Genomic DNA, 21,839 nt, shown 5'->3' on the forward strand with positions numbered 1-21,839 from the left:
TACTTGGGGTGTGTGTGTGTGTGTGTGTGTGTGTGTGTGTGTGTGTGTGTGTGTGTGTGTGTGTGTGTGTGTGTGTGTGTCCGTGCGCGCCTTTCTTCCCGCAGTCTCCCCTGACCCGGCGGGTTGGACCGGTCAGGCCTGCTTGCTAACACACCGCCATTTGTTGCTTTGTTCAAATGTGTTGCCTCAGAGTCCGAATAATTTAAACATTTGAGAAACTGGTCAGAATTTTGTATTTAGGGTATTTTTTTTAACGATAATTTCTTCGTCCAGGCTTAGAAATTTAATTTAATATATTCAGAACACAAGTAAGTATTTTTAAACAACCTTCTGGGGGGTTAAATATATCTAGCTATCTATTTTTAGGAAAAACAAACATGACGCTAAGACTCATTAAGTGGAACTATATTAGGAAGAGAGTGAGTGCTGCAGGTTTGTTAGCACAAACACACTGGCATATGCAGCAACTGGACAAGATTTTCCAAACTTTTGTACTTGAAGGACTAAAGTTTAGTCTTTAAATTCAAGCGATAAAGACTTGGCTTTTGGTTTAACAACAATAAGTTACGTTTTGGGGAACACAGAATAGTTTTCTTGCAATTGCAGATAATCTTGGAGCTCGTCTGAAATACAGAAACAAGACATTCAAACAATCATGTGTGTATAGCTAAAACGTTAGCAACTCTGAGCTGCTTGCGATGCCTGCACTTCTCCTCCCACAGTCATTCTTTCCATCTCATTAATGCACTAACACACAAACACAGTAATGGTTGTGGGAAGTGAGGGATGTGCAGCAATCAGTCGCTTGGCTGGGCAGATGGAAGGCGGATGGATGACAGAACACTGCACACACACACACACACACACACACACACACACACACACACAAACATACATACAGACTGGAAAATGACCTCAAAGATTATATGTTGACCTACTTTCTACGAGTTATGTGACTGTTGCTGTGTCGTTGTCTTCATCCTGTGTGTGCCAGAGGCCTTATTCATCTATAACAGCTGGGTCTCATCATGACTTAGACAATGGGGGGCCCTCAGAGCCCCCTTCTTGTACATGTACAAGTTAAAAACCAAGGAATGTTTGTGGTCCTGGTCTAGTTTCTATATTAATACTGTAAAAATATCAGTATCTAGTCACAGCAAACTAACCACCCGCCATGTCCCAAACCCAAACTCTCTGCACCCACTATCCATCCTGGCAGGATTTGGTTTCTATTAGTTGCTGTTTTTATTCAATCATTGTCGAAAACAGCTAATCAGAAGGCAGTCTCAGAGCCTCTCGTCTGATTGGTTCACTGACCTGTTGTTGCTGTTTGAAGAGCTTTTGAGAGAAGAGAAATTACATGGACGTTTTTGCAGGTGGCATTTGTATATCTGTATATCTGAGTTTATTTATAGGTTAAACTTAAAAAGTCCCCCTTGATGAATCACAACCAGACTGTTTCAAATGTGCTGGTATGCTAAAATTTTAAACTTGTCTCTACAGCTTGAGGCAGTTGAGGCAAATTTCACCCCATGTCCATATAAATGTTAGAATTATGAATAAAAAGTTACAGCTAGATTATTTACATTAACAGCTATTAGGGGTGTAAAAGGTACATGTATTCGTACCGAACCGTTCGGAGGAGCATGAGGCTTGAAAGTTGAAAATGCTTACAGTATTTTCCACATGCTGCACTTTAATTGATACTTATTTTATTGCTTATTTTTATTTTCCTAACTAGACCCAGGTATGTTTTAATTTAAAAAGAGCCATGCTTTGTTCAGGGAATTGTGTTAGCGTACACCCCCCAATAGCTATTAGGGGGTGTATGCTTAAACTATAAACTTATAGATCCAGCTCAACTTGAGTCTGTGCCTTTTGCTGCATGTCATATCATCTTATCTGTATCTCTCTTCAGGGCCTTTCTCCTCTCTCTTTTCACAGTCTCTTCCCCCATCAAATAATCCATATTAGCTAAGGACCTGATTACATCAGCACAGTCTGTAATTTTTACAAATAGAAACATTGTGCGATGAAGTAACGATTTCATGATTATTCAAAACAGATATTTTTACTTGTCATAGGTGGAAGGTCTGGGTGCCACTGATAAAGCCTGAATGCAGAGATCTATTCACAGTTGCAAAATAATAATCACACCAGTGACTTGTTTGCCATTGTTGTCCGGCATCCTTTTTTTTTTTTCCACTCAACTCCTTCCCTCCCTGCTCTGTTGTGCCTCCATGGCTATGGTCTCTCCCTCTGATCCCATCTTTGTTTTTTCCATATGCGTATGTATTTGAAACTTATCAGCAGACATACCTGACAGGTGATTGCATGTTTTTTTTCTTTCACTTCAACAAAATACACATGCAAACTCCACACAAAAAGGCCCCAGGCCAGGAACCGAACCTTCTTATTGTTGTTGCATGTATCATTTGAGCATCTATTGTTTGATGCCTTGTCCTCCTGCTTTAACATTAATAATGGTTCTGTTGTATTCAAGTGACCCAACAACCAACTTTTTTAATTTACATTGGCGCTCTCTTAGAGCTGCTTTCAAAAATTTGGATGTTGTATGTTTTGTGGGAATAACCGCTTGGAGGAGAATATTCACTGAGAACTAGAATGTTGTCTTCAGTGGCTTTGAAAAGTGGTGATCCATTTAGTGGTGGAGGTGACTGCTCACCTGCTGATAGTGTAATCTGTATGAGCACGACTTTGCATTAATATAATGAAAGTGCTTTTATAGCGGATCGTTCAATGTCCTGTATCTTGGCTGTGCGTTTGAACGTTGGTTGTTTATTGAATTTGCTCACAATGAGTGACTTGTAGTTGCTTATCTGACAACATGATGCCGGAGCTTGCGACTCATGAGTATTAATCATTAATAAATGATTCATGTCAGTCAGTGGCTGTAGGTTGCTCAGGCATACACAAGCAGCATATCAGCCACAAGCATTCCAAAGTTTTCTCAACTTGTCAACCCTGATGGAAGGAGAATTACTTCATCCCAGTTTGACCATTAGGTCTAATGCAGTCAAACCCCAAATATAACAAACATTTGGGGAGTTGTAATGGCAACCTTGATGATCTGCAATATAAACATTTTTGTATAATTTAAAATGTATAAAGAAGCAACCAGTCATAAATTATTTTGCAGTCATTGAGGCCTAGTAATATATTTAAGGACTGAAATAATACTTAATGCATAATGTTCATTTGTGTTTCCATAGGGATGGCAGAGGCCCACCAGGCTGTGGCATTCCAGTTTACTATAACACCAGAGGGCATCGACCTGCAGCTGTCCTACCAGGCCCTCAACCAGATCTACTTGTCTGGAGTGCGATCATGGAAGAAACGAGTCAGCCGAATGAGGGTGAGTAGTGTGTAGGCACACATGCATGAGATTGTCTTTGAAATATATCTTTGTGCTGTCATCATTTAAAGCTCTCTCTGTGTGTGTGTGTGTGTGTGTATATGTGATGGGTTGGAGGTATGACAGGATGGAATTTGTGTATGAGGTAGCTGAATGTGCAGCGTTTTTACAGGGTGTCAATTCCCATCTGCATGTAGCAGGAATGATGATTATTTGTTAACATGTCCTGACATGCATGTTTTCCTCCTGAGATGACAGAGACCCAGCTGTGAATGTGTTTGGTAGAAGTTATATTTTAAAACAAACTTCTTTAAAAAATTAAGTGAGTGAGGTTTTTTTTTTGTTTGTTTGTTTTTTCCTTCAAGCGTTAGAGATTGAATTGATCAGCCCAGCATTGGCATGCTGAGTGTCACCCAAAATACTAATGATGTCTAAACCTTTACTCTCATTCTATTGACGACCTCCATCACTGCTGTCTGTCATTTATTTTGGTCTATTTGAGCCAACTACTGACAAATCATTGTAACAACTATGACACAAGTGCCATATAAAAAATAAAAATTGTGATCCGATTGTTTAGACTGAGGCCACTTAGCAAAACATCAGACATGTATCCAATTTATGACTATATTTGAGGGTCTTTTGGGTTAGGGTTAGACAGTTGTAAAATTAACATATGAATCACCGACAGACAAGAAAATCTGATTTGGGCCACCTTTGCATGCAGTCTGAATTTAGGATTAGAAAGTTGGCAAAGTCAAGCACATAATAGCAAATATGTATCAGTTTTTCAAATATTTTCTCTTAACAGGAATCCAGTTGTTTCTCACATGGACCAGGTGTTTTGTTTTTGTTTTGTTTTTTCAGTTTTGACTCTAATCCAGAGCCTGTTGCTTCTTCCTCTGTGGTTACAGAACAGGGTCATTAAGGGAGTATACCCCGCCAGCCCTTCCTCTTGGCTCTTTGTTGTCATAGCGATCCTGGCCACCATGTACATGCGCTCGGATCCCAGCATGGGGCTTATCGCCAAGATACAGCAGCACCTGCCGCTAAGGTACTCTCACACATGCTTCTAAAAAATACTCAATTATTTGTGTGTGTGCACCTTTTCTGCCCAGTAAGAATTTTGCTGCTGCTCACACTGCGCAGCACTGTAGCCGATGCCATCCCAGCAGAACTTGCGTTCCCACTAAAAAGTGCTCTGTTAGAAACAAACAACTTAGGATATGAACTGCCATTCAGAACGTAACTCATTCGCGAGTTGGGGAGTGTTTGTATACACATCTTCATTATCACAGACTATACTGTATATTATTATCATGTGCCTTGAATTGTCCTTTCAGGACAAATACATTTGAATATAGTGTGTGTGTGTTTACCCGCATTTCTTTATAAACTTGCATATATAAATGAAATGTATATTTCGATAAACATTAGTCATTTATACATGTCATATATCATGCAATATATGACATATGCAGTCATGGGCTAAGATATTGGGACTCTTGTGTTTCAGATAATGCACCACTTCTCCCAGAAAAACATTGCAAATACTTTACAAATGCTTAAGTATTCACACTGCACCCAATACACAGACAAACTGTCTAACTAAACAAACTAACCCATTTGGGGGAAAGAAGTGTGTCCCTACTTAGGTGACTAGCATTGATGTGACTTTAACTTGTTTGTTACTGTTAGATATGACTACAGTAATCCTTCGACTATCGCAGGTCTTACGTTCCAGTGCCCCCCGACTCTCTATCTGCCACAGAAACGTACAATGTACTGATGAACCTGTGATATTAATTTATATTAAATATTCAAAAAAATCCACGATGCACTTAGACCACGAAAGGTGAACTGCAATATAGCGAGGGATTACTGTACTGTTTCCTTTTCAGGTTTGTCTATATTAAAACTGTCAAGCTTGGCCGAACCAAGAAATTAGAAGAATTTCCTTCACAGGTAGCACATCCTTTATTGTTGATAACTGAAATGAATCTCACAGGACCTACTGCTGACGGAAAGCACAATTCCTTCTGAAAGAACATCTTGTGGAAAAATTGCCTCATTATCAGAAAGCTGGGTCGCTGTTACAGGAAGGGATTATGTCAGTTATTAAATCTTAAGGATGACAGAAGTGTAGGGGTGCCATTATTTTTAGCCATGGCTGTATGTTATCACACTGCTATCACATTGATTTCACCTTGCTTTCATATGTCATTATGCTGTGCCACATATTGAATGTTCCCTCCATTCATGTTCAGTAATGTCAGTAAAATAATTAAGCAATAGCTCACAACAGGCCGTGGTGTTTATTATATCACAGATAAGGGATAATGTTTCAAAACTCAACTTTGAATAGCATTTTAATATATACCAGTGAGAGTCAAGGCAGAAAGGACTTGATCCCAATGTTAATGACATTTACATGAGTCATTATTGAGGAGCATGGGTGTAGTGCCAGCACTTTACCTTTGCATGAATTCAATATATAGTTACTGTTTTAGATCTGGAAATATGGTGGTACACATACCTGCCACAATGCACCCTGTTACATGAGACACTAGTAGAGAGCACACCTACAACAAATATAAACAGTCCTAAACTCAACCGTTACACCATTAATTGTCACATCAAACCAATTCAGGATTTTTTTGTGCAGTGCTGCTGGCAAACTATATTGGGAACATAACCTCCTTGGCAGACAAATGATTTCTTAGAATAGCCTATATAAAGTCTGTGACATGCAATTCATTATACATGCATGTGATATGAAAAACAAGAGCTCATGGAGATGACAGTTTGAATGTCAAGCTGAAAAAGAGCCAGACATGAGCTTGACAGTGTCGGTGCAGAATGATTTTTTTTTTTATGTTAAAATGGTATTGGTTAGGTCATTAATGTGGCAGAAATATCATTTAGTGCAAAGTACATTCTGACACTGCTTAGCCATTTAGAAACACTTCCGACATAATAAGTAATATTTTTTTTTTTTTGCATTTATTCTTACCTTATCTTAGTTTTCCTCATTAGCATTTTAAATAATTAATTTCAGGGTTTGTATAGGCTTTCCTTTTTTTTTTAAGAACACTTCCTTCTTAAACCAGCAGATGTTGCTGTTGTACTTTTCTTTTAACATCTTAGTGTATTTGCTCATGGTGAGCTATGTCAGGATAAATGTTAGATGGTTTCCAATGTTTGGGCATTTCTATAAATGTTTACACTCATGACCATTCCCCGATTACTGTCTTGTGATATTGGGCTCATCTCTATGTACAATGCATGATCTGTGCTGTGCTAAGTGTAATGTAAAATTTTGACAAATTAGTTATTCAGTTGGCATTACCTATCTTAAAAAAAAAAATGGTTTAGAGTACGGTGTAGTGTTAGTGCTCTCATGCTGCTTTTCTTCTCCCTCTGTCCAGTCTCCATGTCTCTCTCGGTGCCCAGGGTCAGACTATGGTGTCAGCTCTGCTGTTTAGCACCCTGCTGTGGCTCTCCCTCATCCTTGCCCTCAGGTTCTGCCTCAAGCTGCTGCTGTCCTATCACCAGTGGATGTTCGAACAGCATGGCCGAATCTCTAACACCACCAAAGTCTGGGTGGTAAGATAGACTGCTGATTGATTTTTACAGCCCCCGTCCTGAAGTCATTTTAGGTCAATGACCCAATATTGTTCCTGTCATATATATATCATAACAAAATGAGCGTATGCACTGGAGGTTTTCAGTACTAAACCAACAAGGTTTGTGAGAATGTATAATCTACATGTGGTGTGTCTCTAAAATGTCTTTTTATTTTCAAGACTCTTGTCAGATTATTATCTGGCAGGAAGCCGCTACTCTACAGCTATCAGACCTCTCTCCCTCATCTGCCTGTTCCTGGAATTAAGGACACATTGAGCAGGGTGAGTGTACACGTCACCATATACAGTCATAGAAAAATATATTGCCACTCTTGTATTTCTGTGAGATAATGGACCTCTCCAGAGCTTTGTCTTTAATAATTTCTGGGTGGGTTTTGCCCCCCCCACCATTTTTCTCTGTTACTTAAATGCAAACAAAATAAATGAACCTGTGAAAACCTAAAGAATTTTCATTGCAACGATTTTCTTCAAAAATTGGTGCATTATCTGACAGAAGTTTGAGTGCCAATATCCTTTTGCCATGACTGTATTGGCATATCTTGCATTGAATTCACACCTTTGTTGACTTATTGTTTGTGTATGTACCGACTATGCTTTCATCTGAATGATGGACTAACAAAATGCATAACCCTAAAGGAAAGAATAACATGTTGACTGACTCTCTCTCTCTCTCAGTACCTGGAGTCTGTTCGTCCTCTGCTGACTGATGTGGAGTTCAAACGAATGACTGAGCTGGGTAATCAGTTTGAGTCTACCCTGGGAAACCGGCTCCAACGCTACCTGAAACTTAAAGCTTTGTGGGCCACTAATTATGTAAGTGCTTATACACTAAATATGCACCCACCCCCTGGAAAACCTGTTCAGAAGTTTCAGTCTCACTTTCGTACCATAATGCCATTTCTTAACCATTAATGGAGCAAATTTACACCAATACTGCCAAAGTACCCCGAGAAAACCCATGCAAGCATGCAGGCCTGCGGAACCAAACCCGCGACCTTCTTGTTGTGGAGCAGCAGCGATAACCACTAGGCTGCCATGCTGCCCCTACCATGAATTTATGTTATGGAAATGTTAAGTCTATGTAAAGACAATCAGGCAACCACCAATAGGTGTGTCCCACCATGACACCATGTGCTTACTGCCATCCTACAAAAATCAAAAACTGAAAAACCTGTGATGAGAACAGTGTTTTGACCTAAGAAGGCTGCTTTGAATGTGCGAGCTAATCTAAAACTAAAGGTACATTTGTTTGGACAAATATAATGACAACAACAAAAATAGCTCATTAGAATTTAATTTAGGAGCTGATACTTAGCGATTTACCATGTTTTCTTGATAATAAGCAAAATCAATTAAGTTCTTTACAGTTTGCTTAAAGAGCAAAGAGGGCTGTGGAGGATTTAAGTAACACTTTTGAACAAAGAATTTTAGCATCTGCTGTCTTGGTCTTTTGATTTAAATGGTTAAAGAAAAATATACATTCTTCTCTTGGTTCCAGGTGAGTGACTGGTGGGAGGAATACATCTATTTGAGAAGCAGAAGTCCCATTATGGTCAACAGTAACTACTATGGCATGGTAATCATCAGTTGCATCAGTTTTACAACATATTCAATGATCTCTATTTCTTTGTCTTTCTTTCCTTCCTCCCTCCGATCCTTTCCTTTAGTGGTTCTGACAGCCCCTTCAGATATGAGGATTCTGTAATAGTTCACTTTGTTCTTTTTTTTTTTTTTCCTTTGTCTTCACAATCTTAAATCTTGGTTTCCTAATTTGTGATTGTGCAGGACTTTCTGTATGTGACCCCGACCCCTGTACAGGCTGCCAGAGCAGGCAACACTATCACCGCCCTGCTGCTTTACCGCCGCAAAGTAAACCGGGAAGAACTCAAACCGGTAAGACTGTGTACATGTCCGACATGTTGATGGATTGATGGGTTTAACTGTATGCTTTCTTAGTCAAATCAAGTTATATTTATATGTATTGTGCCAAATCATAACAAAGTTACATCAAGGCACTTTGGGTTGGTGATGATTCACCACCTGCAGGATGAGAAAGGGAAGTGGGAGAGACAAAGACTTTGGAGAAGCACAGTTAGTAAATACAGTACACATGCGTAGTACAGGGAGAAAGAGGGATTTCGGAGAAGTGTGGTTGTTCGTATCTTGGTATCTCATGCAAGGGGGAAGAGGACAGGGAGAAAGGTTCTCTATTTTGTTTTATACCCTGAATATGCACATTACTTTGTTTCTAGTTCAGAAAAAGGAAGGAAACCAGCATGAAAACAAGAGTGTGACATCAAACAAAAAATGTGAATAATAAATGTGTTGTGTGCGTCTCTGTGTGTCAGAGTCGTGTTCCAGGTACTGTCATCCCTCTGTGTGCAGCTCAGTGTGAGAGGATGTTTAACACAACCCGTACTCCAGGAGTCGAGACTGGTAATAGGCACACACACATGGCTGCGCATACCTTATGGTGCTGTGCACTACAGTCTGTATATTATCAGCTGATGTCTGCATTACATTTATACCTCCATTAAAAACAGGTCTTATACCACAGTTCATGGTGAGCTTCAGTGAAATGTGTCCGTGTTGGAGGATAACTTACTTGGAATAATTTCCATCTTCTCCACAGATGTGCTGCAGCACTGGCAAGACAGTGAGTTTGTGGCGGTGTACCACAAGGGGCGCTACTTCCGCCTGTGGGTGTACCAGGCTGGTCGACTGCTGTCTCCCAGGGAGATTGAGTACCAAGTCCAGAGGATTTTGGATGACACCTCACCCCCACAACCAGGAGAGGAAAAACTGGGGGCTCTCACTGCTGGAGACAGGTAGGAACAGTGGCCAGTTTTGGATGAATCATTTTATATAGTGGTAATTTAAGTATGCAAAAGAATTATCCTACACCCATATATGAAAACTAAAGATTTGGGCCCTCTTAACTAAGTTTATTATTAATATACCTGTAGTACCACAAACAGGACATCACTACACAAGTCCCCAAGGGAACCAATTAGTGTAAGGTATCAAAAACCTAATCTCATCCTAATATCATCCAAATCTTATGATTGAAGCCTCCAGTGATTCGACTTCACAGAAAACTTCGTCTTACATCTTATATTCAGTCTAATCTCATTAAGGGTTAAATTTGTTGGATTTATACATTTAAGTTGTTGTTTGTTTGTTTGTTTGTTTATTTTTTTTAATCCCCACCATTGTAGAATCAATCGCATCTTCATGCTAATGGACACCAATTTCACATCATCGGTGTGTTCTTGTTGTGCGCCTCTCCCAGCCATCGCTCAGCATTTTGACTTGAGTCTGTTAGGGCATGAAAGTTTTCACTCATGTCCAGTAAAGATCATATCTTTACACTAATGCAGCTTTATCGCTTTAGTGTCACTGCAATTACATCTTATCTAAGAAATAACAAAGTATAACTACTTAATTTGTCAACTATTATTTTCTCAGATCTTCCTCAGCGCACACTGAGGGAGAAAACCTCTGGGCACTTCAGTGAGCTGATAATACTACAGTGAATTGAACTGCATTAAATGATCACACACCTTTAAAGTAAAACGCAGGGCAATAAACAGATCAAACCCTTGGTTTAAGTGTGATCTTTTTGATTTATTGACAGAAAGAGTGAATACAAATAAAATTTTATGCTTGATTTGCTAAATAGTACTAGTACCAAAGTAGCACAGAGACTTCATCGGGAATTTATCAATCATTATAAAGTCTTGCACAAATTGAAAATGTGAACTTGTAACACACTAGATGCACATGAATATGAACGAGTGTAGCATTCTATGTTTTAGACTGTGCAAATTTAAAGGAAACATGAGAACATGAAGCAGCATTGTAACCAGCCCTTTACATCAGACATCTGCAATTTGCTTTTACATGAACTGTGGAGTCTAGGGTCTCTTGGTTCTTTTGTGTATTTCAAAAAATGTGCACCATAATTTGGGAATTCGTAGAGGTGGATCTTCATAATGACAAAATGACAAGTTTGAAATGTCTCTCCATTTTTACATGCACCTCTGCCCATTGCTAGGATTCCTTGGTCAGAAATGAGGAAGCAGCACTTCAGCTCTGGTATCAACAAGCGATCATTGGATGCTATTGAGAGGGCGGCCTTCTTCGTTACCTTGGATGATGAAGAGCAAGGCATGAAGGGAGAGGACCCAGCAGGGAACTTGGACCGCTACGCCAAGTCCCTGCTCCATGGGAAATGTTATGACAGGTGAGGAGGAGAGGACAGCAAACATAATAACCACAGAAGCATTATCCTGATCTATGGAGTACTAGTTGATTTTAAAATTGGGGAAAAAGAAAAGGGGGAAACACCATCCAATACTGACGACAGCATGTGACTTGACACTAGTGTTATGAACTTGTATCTAAACAAGGTAAACAACATATTCCTCAAATCAACAAACATTGCCCCTTGTTTAATTTCACACCTAGTTACCTATAATATCTAATTTTCCATGAAACATTTCTTGGACACAGTGTATAAAACAATTGAGAATGTGGAAAAGATGGGAATTTTATGCAGTTTTCATTATCTCTGATTAGCTCTGATTAAAACAAAGAAGACAAGGGAAGAAATACAGATCTCTTATGCCATCAACCGGGCTGGATATCAGTTGTCAGCTGTACTCTCTGTAACACCAAATAAAATATAAAAAAATATCAAGCACTTAAAGTGTAAAAGCCCAGTTAGATGAGAAACCATGTATGTAAAAACATACGAGGGGGGGGGGGGGGGGGGGGGGAGTTACAAGAATTCAAATGAGTGGCTCCTGATCAGACTTCAGCAGCTTGATGATGAGCTGATCATTTGAATGAGGTGTGTTGGAGCAGGAAACATCTAAAACCTGCAGGACAGTGGCCCTCCAGGACCGGATTTGGACACCTCTGGTCTAAACTCTGCTTTTACTCATATTACATATTTATATTAATACAGTACTACTCATTCATCTTCTACTGTTCCCGGGTCACGGGGTGTGCTGGAGTCAATCCCAGGTCGACTCCAGCACACCAGAAGTCACCAGTCCATCACAGGGCCAAAGCACAGAGACAGACGGAGACCAACAACCACTCACACTCAGACCTACAGAGTCACCAGTTAACCCAAACATGATTATCAGTATTCAGCAGTGAACATTTGTACTTATCTCCTTGCATACAACTAATTACTCCCTTGAAAGTCTTGGCGCAGCAGCAACAATATGAGATCAGGAGAGCAGCCTGATGTTCTTGTAATGCTTAATTGGTTTCAAAAAAGAAAATGTAAAAAAAAAAATTGGTTCAGCTTTTTTTAAAAACACGAAACAAAATGTTAAACGAATAATAAATAAATAACAGATACTGTTTGCATGAATATACAAACAAAAGCCGGAAACTAACATGGATATGCAATTCATATCTGCTTTTTAAATGTACAAATTATTCTCTCACATCATAAGTCTCCTTTTGGTGCATCTTTTTTTCTGTGTCTCCCAGATGGTTTGATAAATCGTTCTCCATTGTGATCTACAAGAATGGGAAGAATGGACTGAATGCAGAGCACTCCTGGGCTGATGCACCAACTGTGGCCCACCTGTGGGAGGTATGAATGTCTATATTTATTGTCTTATGTATGTGTATGTTTCTGCTCTTCAACATTTATCCATCCCGCTCAATGGCACAATACATTCTTCACATAAGCTGGCGTTGTGGTTGATTGCTAGAAATGTTATTGTTTTCAACTTAATAGTTTTTTGTTTTTTTTTATACTTTATTTTTATTTTTTTCCTTCATAACACAAACAGGAGGTCATATACAGACATTCAGACATATTGGGTAATTTACGCGAGTGCTCACCACAGGATAATAAGCTTTTGTTCAAAATCAACAGCAGTTTCAACCGTCACACTCAGCATCAGCTAGGTATGTAACCCATTTGGCCCAATAATCTTTCCCCTTTTCCTTCTGTAGCCTCAAAGAGAAAGTTAAGCTTTCCATATTGTATATGTCATTCATTATATTTTTCCATAGGTGCAGGGTGGGAGGTTCTCTCAGAAGCCAGCATCTGGTTATTGCTTTCTTACTTGCTACCATAAGTATCTTTAATAAATATCTGTCTCTGTTATGCAGATCCTTTGATACATTCCCCAAATAAAATGAAAGACAAGTAAAGTCAATGTCGAATCCCAGAATCTTCCTTGTTGTTGCTTGAACTTGGGTCCAGAAAGGTTGCAAGGCGGGGCAGGTCCAGAAAATATGAGTATGGTCTGCCATTAGTTGGCCACATTGTCTCCAGCATCGGGCCTGATGGCCTGGTTGTTTTGATTTTATTTTGGGGGTTATGAAAAACCTCACCAGGTTCTTCCAACAAAAAGTTCTCCAACACTGTGAGTTTGTGGTCGACATCTGGGTGTGTATTGTGGCAGTCCATTCCTCTGGGGAGATTGCAATTTCCAACTCTCTTTCCCATTTTTGTTTAATATAGTCTGTTGAGTGAGTCTTCATATGTGAGATACTTGAGTACAGATTCCCAATAATTCGTTGAGAGGACTTTGAGTTATAAGCTCTCATGAACATTTGTGTAACCCCAGATTGTTCCTCTATACCATGACCTTTCACCTCGCTTTGATAGTAGTGACATATTTGTGTATGTCTATACAAATCTTGTCTTAGACCATATTTGCTAGACATAGACTGAAAGTCCATTAATTTCCCATCCTTCACTAATAGAGAGTATGATGTAATTCCATACCTTATCCACTGTCTATATTTTAAATCTAGGGATGCTGGCTTAAAATCTGGGTCGTATGCTGGCCACCTCAATATTTTTACTTCTTTTTGGATCTGATACTTCTTTACAAAGTCTAGCCACACATTCAAAGAAAAACAAACCCATTGATTTTGAAGATCAGGAAGGTCCTTGATAACAGAAGGGCAGCCCAACAAAGATTGCACAGGTCTATTTGATATTGATAATTCAATATCTTTCCAGTTGGCTTCATACTCGGGGTCACACCAAAGAATCAAGGGTCTTAATTGTGCTGCTACATAGAAATCCCTCAGGCATGGTAGGGCCAACCCCCCCTCCTCCCTCGGCAACCGCAATGTATTATATCTTATTCGTGGTTTTTTCCCTTCCCATATGAATCTTGAAATTTGCTTGTCCCATACTTTAAACTGTGAGTCAGGAATTTTGACTGGTAGTGACTGGAATAAATATAACAAGCGAGGTAAGATATTCATTTTGATGGTCATTATTCGGCTGCCTAAGTCGAGAGGGAGTGAGCCCCACCTGTTAAAATCGTCACCTATCTTCTTGTTAACTGCTACATAATTCTCATTGTAGAGGTGAGTTGTGTCCTTTGTCAATATCACTCCCAAATATTTTATACTTGTAGCGTTCCATTTAAAATTGTACCTGTTAACAAGATCCTGCGGGGGGATGAAATTAAAAACCAGAGCTTGGGTTTTCTCTATATTGAGGGTATAACCTGAGAAGGTGCCATACATTGTTAAGAGATCCATGAGTAAGGGTACACTTAATGGTGGTGCTTTCAAAGCTACCAGGACATCGTCCGCGTACAAGCATATTTTATGTTCTGAACCTCCTATTGTGATGCCTTCAAGGGCTGTCTCTTGCCTTATGAGTTGGGCTAATGGTTCAATAAACAAGTTAAAGAGTCCTGGGCTAGCAGGACAGCCCTGACGACATCCTCGTTGTAAATGTATGGTCTTCGACATATGGCCATTAATCTTAATTCTAGCGGTTGGTAGCGTATATAGTGTTTTAATGGACTGTATAAATTTTTTACAGAAACCAAATTTCCCCATTACCTGGTAGAGGAACTCCCACCCCACCGAGTCGAATGCCTTTTCAGCATCGAGACTCACCAGGACAGCACTAATCCTTTCGTGTTTTATTTGTTCTATTATATGGAGAGACCTCCTTATGTTATCCTGGGTTCGTCTGTCACTAATAAAGCCGGTTTGGTCTTCATTTATTATTAATGGTAACACCTTCTCCATCCTTTTAGTCAATATGGAAGCATATAATTTGTAATCTTGATTCAGCACGCTAATTGGCCTGTATCCACTGCATTTTTTCCTGTCTTTGCCTTCTTTTGGGATTACAGAGATAAAAGCTTCCCTCCAAGATGGAGGCAGAACTCCCTCTTTTAGGACATAATTAAAACACTCGCAAAGTAGAGAGGTTATTTGTTCCCTAAAAGACCTATACCACTCACCAGGAAACCCGTCGGTGCCCGGTGATTTCCCTGCTTTCAGACCAGAGATTGCTTTATCAACTTCCTCAGTTGTTATTTCTTTTATGAGATCATCGTTGTGTAACTTCCCTATAGAAGGAAGATCTAGTTGATTTAAGAACCGTTCTACAATATCTGACTCTGGTCTGTCTGGCTGTGTGTACAGGCGTTCATAATATTTCTCAAATGCTTTTTGAATGCCATCCAGTGTGCGGGTTGTTTTATTAGAATTAGGATCTCTTATTTCGTGAATAGTATTTTCAGCTTGTTGTTTTCGCAGTCTCCACGCTAACAGTTTTGTTGCTTTCGAACCTGTCTCAGAAAATTTTTGCCTCATAAACCGAAGCTTTTTCTCTAACTCTTCACTGTGAATTTTATCTATTTCCTGCTTAATTGGTCTAATTTGTTGCAGTAGAAGGGGATTTTTGTGTTTGCTATGCAACTGCTCTAATTGTAGCAAATTATTTTGCAGATCAATTAGTCTTTGGGCTTTTGTCTTCTTCATAAAGGCAGTAATTGATATAATTTTACCTCTGAGGACAGCTTTTGCGGCGTCCCATAGTGTCACTGCATTTACCTGTCCGTTATTATTATTTTCCAGATATTCAACTTAATAGTTTTGACGATATGAATGATTCTAGTCCTTGTATGTCTGGACACCAACTCTGAATGTGAAACAGCTTTTTGATTGATTACAAAGAGCTGGAGGCAGCATGGTGATGCCATAAGTGGCCCTATGTTGGCCAGCCAACCTGTCCAGTGTATCCTCCTCTCTTTTGTTATTGCTTTGTTCAAGCGAACTCAAGTGGCAGCAGTTTCAGAATGTCCCTTTAAAAACAAACCAAAATCAGTTGTGAAAAAGGGTTAGGGTTCATAAACGCTGCATATAGTGTAAAGAGCAAGGTCTTATCATTTAGCTGCTTTGGGTAGCATATGCTGTATATTTCTATTTGGTCACAAACATAATGTGAAAATAAGTCATTAATAAAAGAGAGGGAATCCAAAATATATTGTGAATATATTAATATTGTGAATTATTGTGTTTTTGATGTAAATATGAGCCTGTCTTTCCCCTCCTCCAGTACACCCTGGCCACAGATGCCTTCCAACTCGGCTACACTGAAGACGGGCACTGCAAAGGCGAAGTGGACCGCATGCTACCCCGTCCTCAGAGGCTCCTCTGGGACATCCCCTCAGAGGTAACACCCACCCTTCTGTGAAATGTCTGTGGGCTGAATGGTTGTGTTTTTGGTCCACGTGACCCTAATGGTGAGGGTGAGTTTGCCTGAGTTGCCTGAATGACCAGAGTGCAGAAGGGAAGTACAGCTTTAGTTACTAAACCTACAGTATAATTATCCTAAACTTGAACAAACAAACAAACAAACCAAAACCAACCAAACCCTGAACAACTGGAATTATTTAGGGTTTGGTTCATCCTGAAAGGAAATTTTGCTTATCTCTCCCCTCTAGCCAAGCTCACTTCCCTCTCCCCTTCTGAATTTCCACAGAGTTTGAACAGTGGAGAATGGCTTTCGTAAACCTGAATAGCCAATTTCCTGCAAAACAAACGTCAGGAACTACAAAGTGAAAGTAATGTCTGTATTAGTAACTAGCAGTAATCAGGAACACCTCAACGTGACAATATTGTCAAGAAGCACATACAACAACGAATATTGTTGTATTTCACTAATATTTCATTAATTTAATTTGCTTTTGTCCAGTACTTTGCAACCTTGCTGTTTTTAAAATGTAATATACAAATTAAGTAGATTGACTAAAACAAAAAAAAATACTTAAAGAGCAAGGTTACTTAGCAGCAAAAAATAAGGAGTCTTTACAATATTTTAAGGCTCAAATATTTTATGCATTTCCTGTGTTTTATAATTATTATATATTTTATATGTTGTTGTTGTTGTTATTATCATCATCATCAAGTCTTGATTTTCATTAGAAAATATATGTAGTTTTAAGATACAAAAACATCCTTAGAAGTATTGTACAATTCAGGTAAAGATTCAGAGAAACCAAAATCTGCAAGGTTGGATGGTGGGTAGTCCATGAATGACAGCTGGTTTTAAGTCTCAGTTTCTGAATACAGGTTGTGAGGTTTTCCAGGTGAAATGAGACCTTTGATACTTAAAATCAGTTATATAGCAACTACATCTCATTTATAATTACATTTGAGGCTGTATGAGGAAGGGTTCGGGTCAGGGAAGAGGCACTTGTTGGACTGCATTTAGGAAGTGACCAAAACAGCTTGATGTGTGAGCTCATCCAGTCTCTTCCTCAAGTCTAATACATGTTAAGGAGCACAAGAAATTGAGAATGGCATTTCTATTAAATAAAGTAATATAGAAACCCTTTGCCATTGTAAAATGACACACATTACAACATTGCTACTGTAATGTATACAGATAAATAAGCAAATAGTGTAGCAGTTATTCTTCACTATGGGGAAATTGCACAGGAGTGAGAAAAACAAGCACTGTTGATCATTTTCTTTAATTGTGTTGAATGAGAATGTAAATTTTCTTAGCAAAGAAACTTCCCATGGGTTTAGTAATGCAAGTTTTGGATCAATCATAGAGGACATTAGGTCAAACAGGTGGCAGCAGGGTGTGAACAGCACTTAAGAAATGAAGAAACTGCCACACTGCTTTCCATTTGGTTTGATGAAAAGTGACAGAGGATCATTGTGATTCACTGCAGAAGCACTGCACTTGTGTTAACATGTTGGAACTGGAAGACAGTAACACATAATTGTGAAACACTTTGAAGGAACAAGCACCAACTCTTAAGTAAATAGCTCTCTCTGAGTTTTCCCAGTGACCGATGAACTGGTGGACTTGAAAATATAGAAATTCCTTATAGATAATCCTTTCCAAAGAAAACAACAATGAAGGCAACAATGGCTATAATAGCAAAGCTTTTCACTTTATTTTTTCTACAAGCAAGAGGTCTTGTGTTATGGCTCACAAAAGACGACCTGAATTCCTGCTAAGACTTTGCCCATTCCTTTAAAATTGTTGGTGATAAATAAGGGCAGTTCTGGCAAATTTCTGGTTTGATTTTAACCTCCTGAGACCAAGGGAAAAAACATACAGAGGGGGAAACTCTGCATTTTTTAATGTTTTATCTGCGTTAGCTGCATCCTAAAGTGTTAAAGGAATCAGAAAAAACTAATGTCCACAACAGACAAGAATGACTTGCCAAAGTTAAGTGTAATCATAATTTCTGACTTTGTTCTCTTGTGATAGGGGCCATAGCGTGAGGTCTGTTGAAAGGATCACATTGTCCTTAAAAAAAAAAAAAAAAAATAGACTAAAGCCAAGAAATCCCAGATATCCTGTTGGAGTATTGCCACAAAATGATGAAATGGTGGAGTGGGTGGGGGTGGGTGGGTGGGTGGGTGGGGGTGGGTATGGGTGTGGGTGTGTCATTCCACCTGCATAAGGTTATAGGTGTGCGTGTAGAAGAGCTTTGTTATTAGTGTGAACATTACTTAGGGTCAAGGAAACTAATCCAGATACTGTGTGAATTGGTGAAGCAGTTTCCTGTTGAAAAAGTCCCATAATTTTTCATTGCCACAATAAACACTCTGTGAACACACTCTATGAAAAACAGGAAACCACAGTCAGCAGAACAGTTGAATATACTCTAGTCACCTTTTCTATGAAGTCATTCATTCTTAATCCCAGCTCACATTGGGCGAGGGCAGGGGTATACACTAGACAGGTGACCTTTACATAGAGGTATGTAAAATTTGTTTCACTTTTTTATATTTTTTGTGTTAAACCTGCAAAGAGTATGTGCAAATAAATGGATTACTGTGATATTAACCCGTTCGCCTTTCCCACCCTATTTATTGCATAATAAATAAAACATACTTAAATACTGTAACTCAGCAGTTGAACAACAGTTGTTATCCATGGGAAGAAAAGCTGATTAAATTGATGACTCATTCAACAAGTTTAGACAAGTTGGTAAAAAGTTGTAAACTGTAATAGTGAATTCCACAAATTCCCTTAAGTTACTTGTGCATGACACAACAAATTTATTTGTACAACTGGTACTTGGATGAGGTTCATGTGTTGTGTTCCTTAACTATGCTTTGGGAGGTGAGCTGAGTGTTTAGGCAAGACTTGTGCACTTGTTTGTGGCAATCATACAATCATCCACCTGTGGATCTAAGCACTACATCTTCAATTATGCTACGTTTAGTCTGATTAAATATTAATAATATTTAAATATAAGTAAATATTAATAATAAAAATTTTAAAATTCACCTGCCCTGCTGCTTTCTCAGTGTTGGAAAAGTTATAAATCACTCCCATAGGCTGTGGTCATACAGCAGAAATAACTTGATAGTTGAATACATCTGCTGATGCCTCTGGACAAATTGACAAATTGTCTGAGCTCAGTTTTCCAAGCCCCGTGTTGCCTCATTCCCTCTGCCTTGCCTCATCCACTCTCACCTCCTCCTGAACACCTCCTTCCCTCTGATGCTCAATTGTTAGAAAGGTTAGTTAGAGTTAGAAAGGATCCCACTAGGCTCCTGTGACATAGCTTTGGACAGCCTCCTGCCCCTTCCACTTCCTGCCAGTTTCATATTTTAGTGTGGGGTCTGAATGTTATCATGTTAGAGACTAAATCATCCGCTCTATCCGTTTCCGGGTCGCGGGGCTGCTGGAGCCAATCCCAGCACACATTGGGCAAGGGACAGGTCGTCAGTCCATTGCAGGGCCAACACACAAAGACAAACAGACAAACAGATTGCCCTCAGATAGAGATAGTAATAATAATTAATAAATCAAATGGATATTGTGCTTTTCATTGTACACAATGACACTTTACATAGGAAAGAAAAGTAAATACATAACAGGACAGATCCACATCAGGATAAAGGGGAGGAGGGGTTGAGTCTACGAGGACGGTCCGGTGTTTAGGTGATCTTGAATCTTGGATTTCAGTTGACTTATAAATGAGGTGAGTGTATCAGAGTTCCGGATGTTGAGTGGAAGGGAGTTCCAGTTGGGGCAGCGATGGCGAAGGCTGTCCCCCAAGGTGCAGTACTTGATCTTAGTGATGGTGGTACGAAGGTTGGCTTCAGCACAGGGAAGGCGGTGAGTTTGTGAGTGGCAGTGGAGGAGATCAGTGAGGTATGAGGGGATGAGATTGTTGAAAGCTTTGTAGGTGATAAGGAGGATCTTGAAGTTGATGTGTTGCTGTATGGGGAGCCAGTGAAGGTGACGGAGGATGGGAGTGATGTGTTCTCTGGAGCGGGAGTGAGTGTGCAACCAGGCAGCTGAGTTCTGAACATATTATAATTTTTAGAGGACAGTAGAAACCTAGCACCCCTAGTTTTAATCTGTGAAAAAAAAGAAAAAAAAAAGAAAAAAAAAAAACATGGATGGATTTTGAAACCTTGTGACAGCATTTCCCAGATGTGAACTGCTCCCTGAATGAAAGCAAAGGATTATATTCAGCGTATGCGTGTATCATTTGATGCAAATAAACCTCATTCTTTTGTGTCAAACCAACACACAGGAGTGAAAACTCAACCTCCTTGGCAGAGCCACAATTTGAAAAATATCTGGCATGTGAATGTGAATGTTGTGGATGGCAGAAAAAATTAGCTGAAATCCTGTTGCACCTTAAAATTATGGTCAGTGAAAGTCCATGTGATCTTTTCTGCTGCACTTTAAGTCAATTTTTCTTGCTCTACTAGGTTCAGACTCAGGTCCAGAGTTCCCTGGCTGTTGCACAAGCACTGGCCAATGATGTGGACTGCCATATATTCCCCTTCGTAAAATTTGGAAAAGGGAGGATCAAGAAACTTCGTATAAGCCCAGACGCATTCATACAGATTGCCTTACAGCTGGCATACTACAGGGTAACAGCCACACAGAAACACACACACTCTCAAAATATAATGGTCAAAATACATTTCATGGCATTTCAAGCACAAATAGAATATGAGAAAGTTCTGACCTGTGTTTGAACGCCAGTCAGTCATTACTGTTGCTAACTTCAGGCTTTGAGTGTGGACCAACTCGCTCAGCAAATAATTGTATTATTCATATAAAAATGGCAACAAATTCACATTTTCAAGGAAATTGTATTTCTGCACACAGTTGCATATGTAATGGTTTAGAAAACCACTGATCTTTTTGTTCTCATTGTTTATTTTAAGAATATTGGTTCAAATTAGAGCCATGTCCATAAACCCTCATACCTTCCTGGACAAATCTAGATTAAATTCCCTGTAGAATCACCATCTTGGTTTGTTAGTTTTATTTCACACTTAACATTTTATTTTAACAATAATCACGTTTACACCCCTTTTAATCTGCTGCCACCCTCCTCTACTACTGCTTTCTCTTCTTCCAGGATCGTGGTGGTTTCTGTCTGACCTATGAGGCATCAATGACCCGTCTCTTCAGGGAGGGTAGAACCGAGACTGTGCGATCGTGCTCCAATGAAAGCTGTGCCTTTGTCAGAGCTCTGGAGGATGGAGAGGTACTAATCTAAATCTTAAGA

The 21,839-nt window shown here is 39.4% G+C and overlaps 1 protein-coding gene across 2 annotated transcripts in view; it reads left to right on the forward strand.

Moving 5' to 3' along the window:
* cpt1a2b (carnitine palmitoyltransferase 1A2b) overlaps nt 1–21,839 on the forward strand; it is a 29,218-nt gene that overhangs the window by 444 nt on the left and 6,935 nt on the right. Inside the window, exons 2-15 of one of the 2 annotated variants that reach the window (XM_029509346.1) lie at nt 3,234–3,376; nt 4,291–4,430; nt 6,805–6,982; nt 7,183–7,284; nt 7,699–7,836; nt 8,522–8,599; nt 8,809–8,926; nt 9,385–9,459; nt 9,656–9,851; nt 11,081–11,269; nt 12,535–12,640; nt 16,382–16,498; nt 21,028–21,192; nt 21,690–21,818. In XM_029509346.1, coding sequence (XP_029365206.1) covers nt 3,236–3,376; nt 4,291–4,430; nt 6,805–6,982; nt 7,183–7,284; nt 7,699–7,836; nt 8,522–8,599; nt 8,809–8,926; nt 9,385–9,459; nt 9,656–9,851; nt 11,081–11,269; nt 12,535–12,640; nt 16,382–16,498; nt 21,028–21,192; nt 21,690–21,818 — 1,872 coding nt within the window. In that variant the 5' untranslated portion in view covers nt 3,234–3,235. Of the gene's footprint in view, nt 1–3,211; nt 3,377–4,290; nt 4,431–6,804; nt 6,983–7,182; nt 7,285–7,698; nt 7,837–8,521; nt 8,600–8,808; nt 8,927–9,371; nt 9,460–9,655; nt 9,852–11,080; nt 11,270–12,534; nt 12,641–16,381; nt 16,499–21,027; nt 21,193–21,689; nt 21,819–21,839 lie in introns of those variants that run through there. The other variant, XM_029509345.1, reaches the window with a different exon arrangement.

This window comes from Echeneis naucrates, chromosome 8, assembly GCF_900963305.1.
Source record: "Echeneis naucrates chromosome 8, fEcheNa1.1, whole genome shotgun sequence".
NCBI classification, from domain to species: domain Eukaryota; kingdom Metazoa; phylum Chordata; class Actinopteri; order Carangiformes; family Echeneidae; genus Echeneis; species Echeneis naucrates.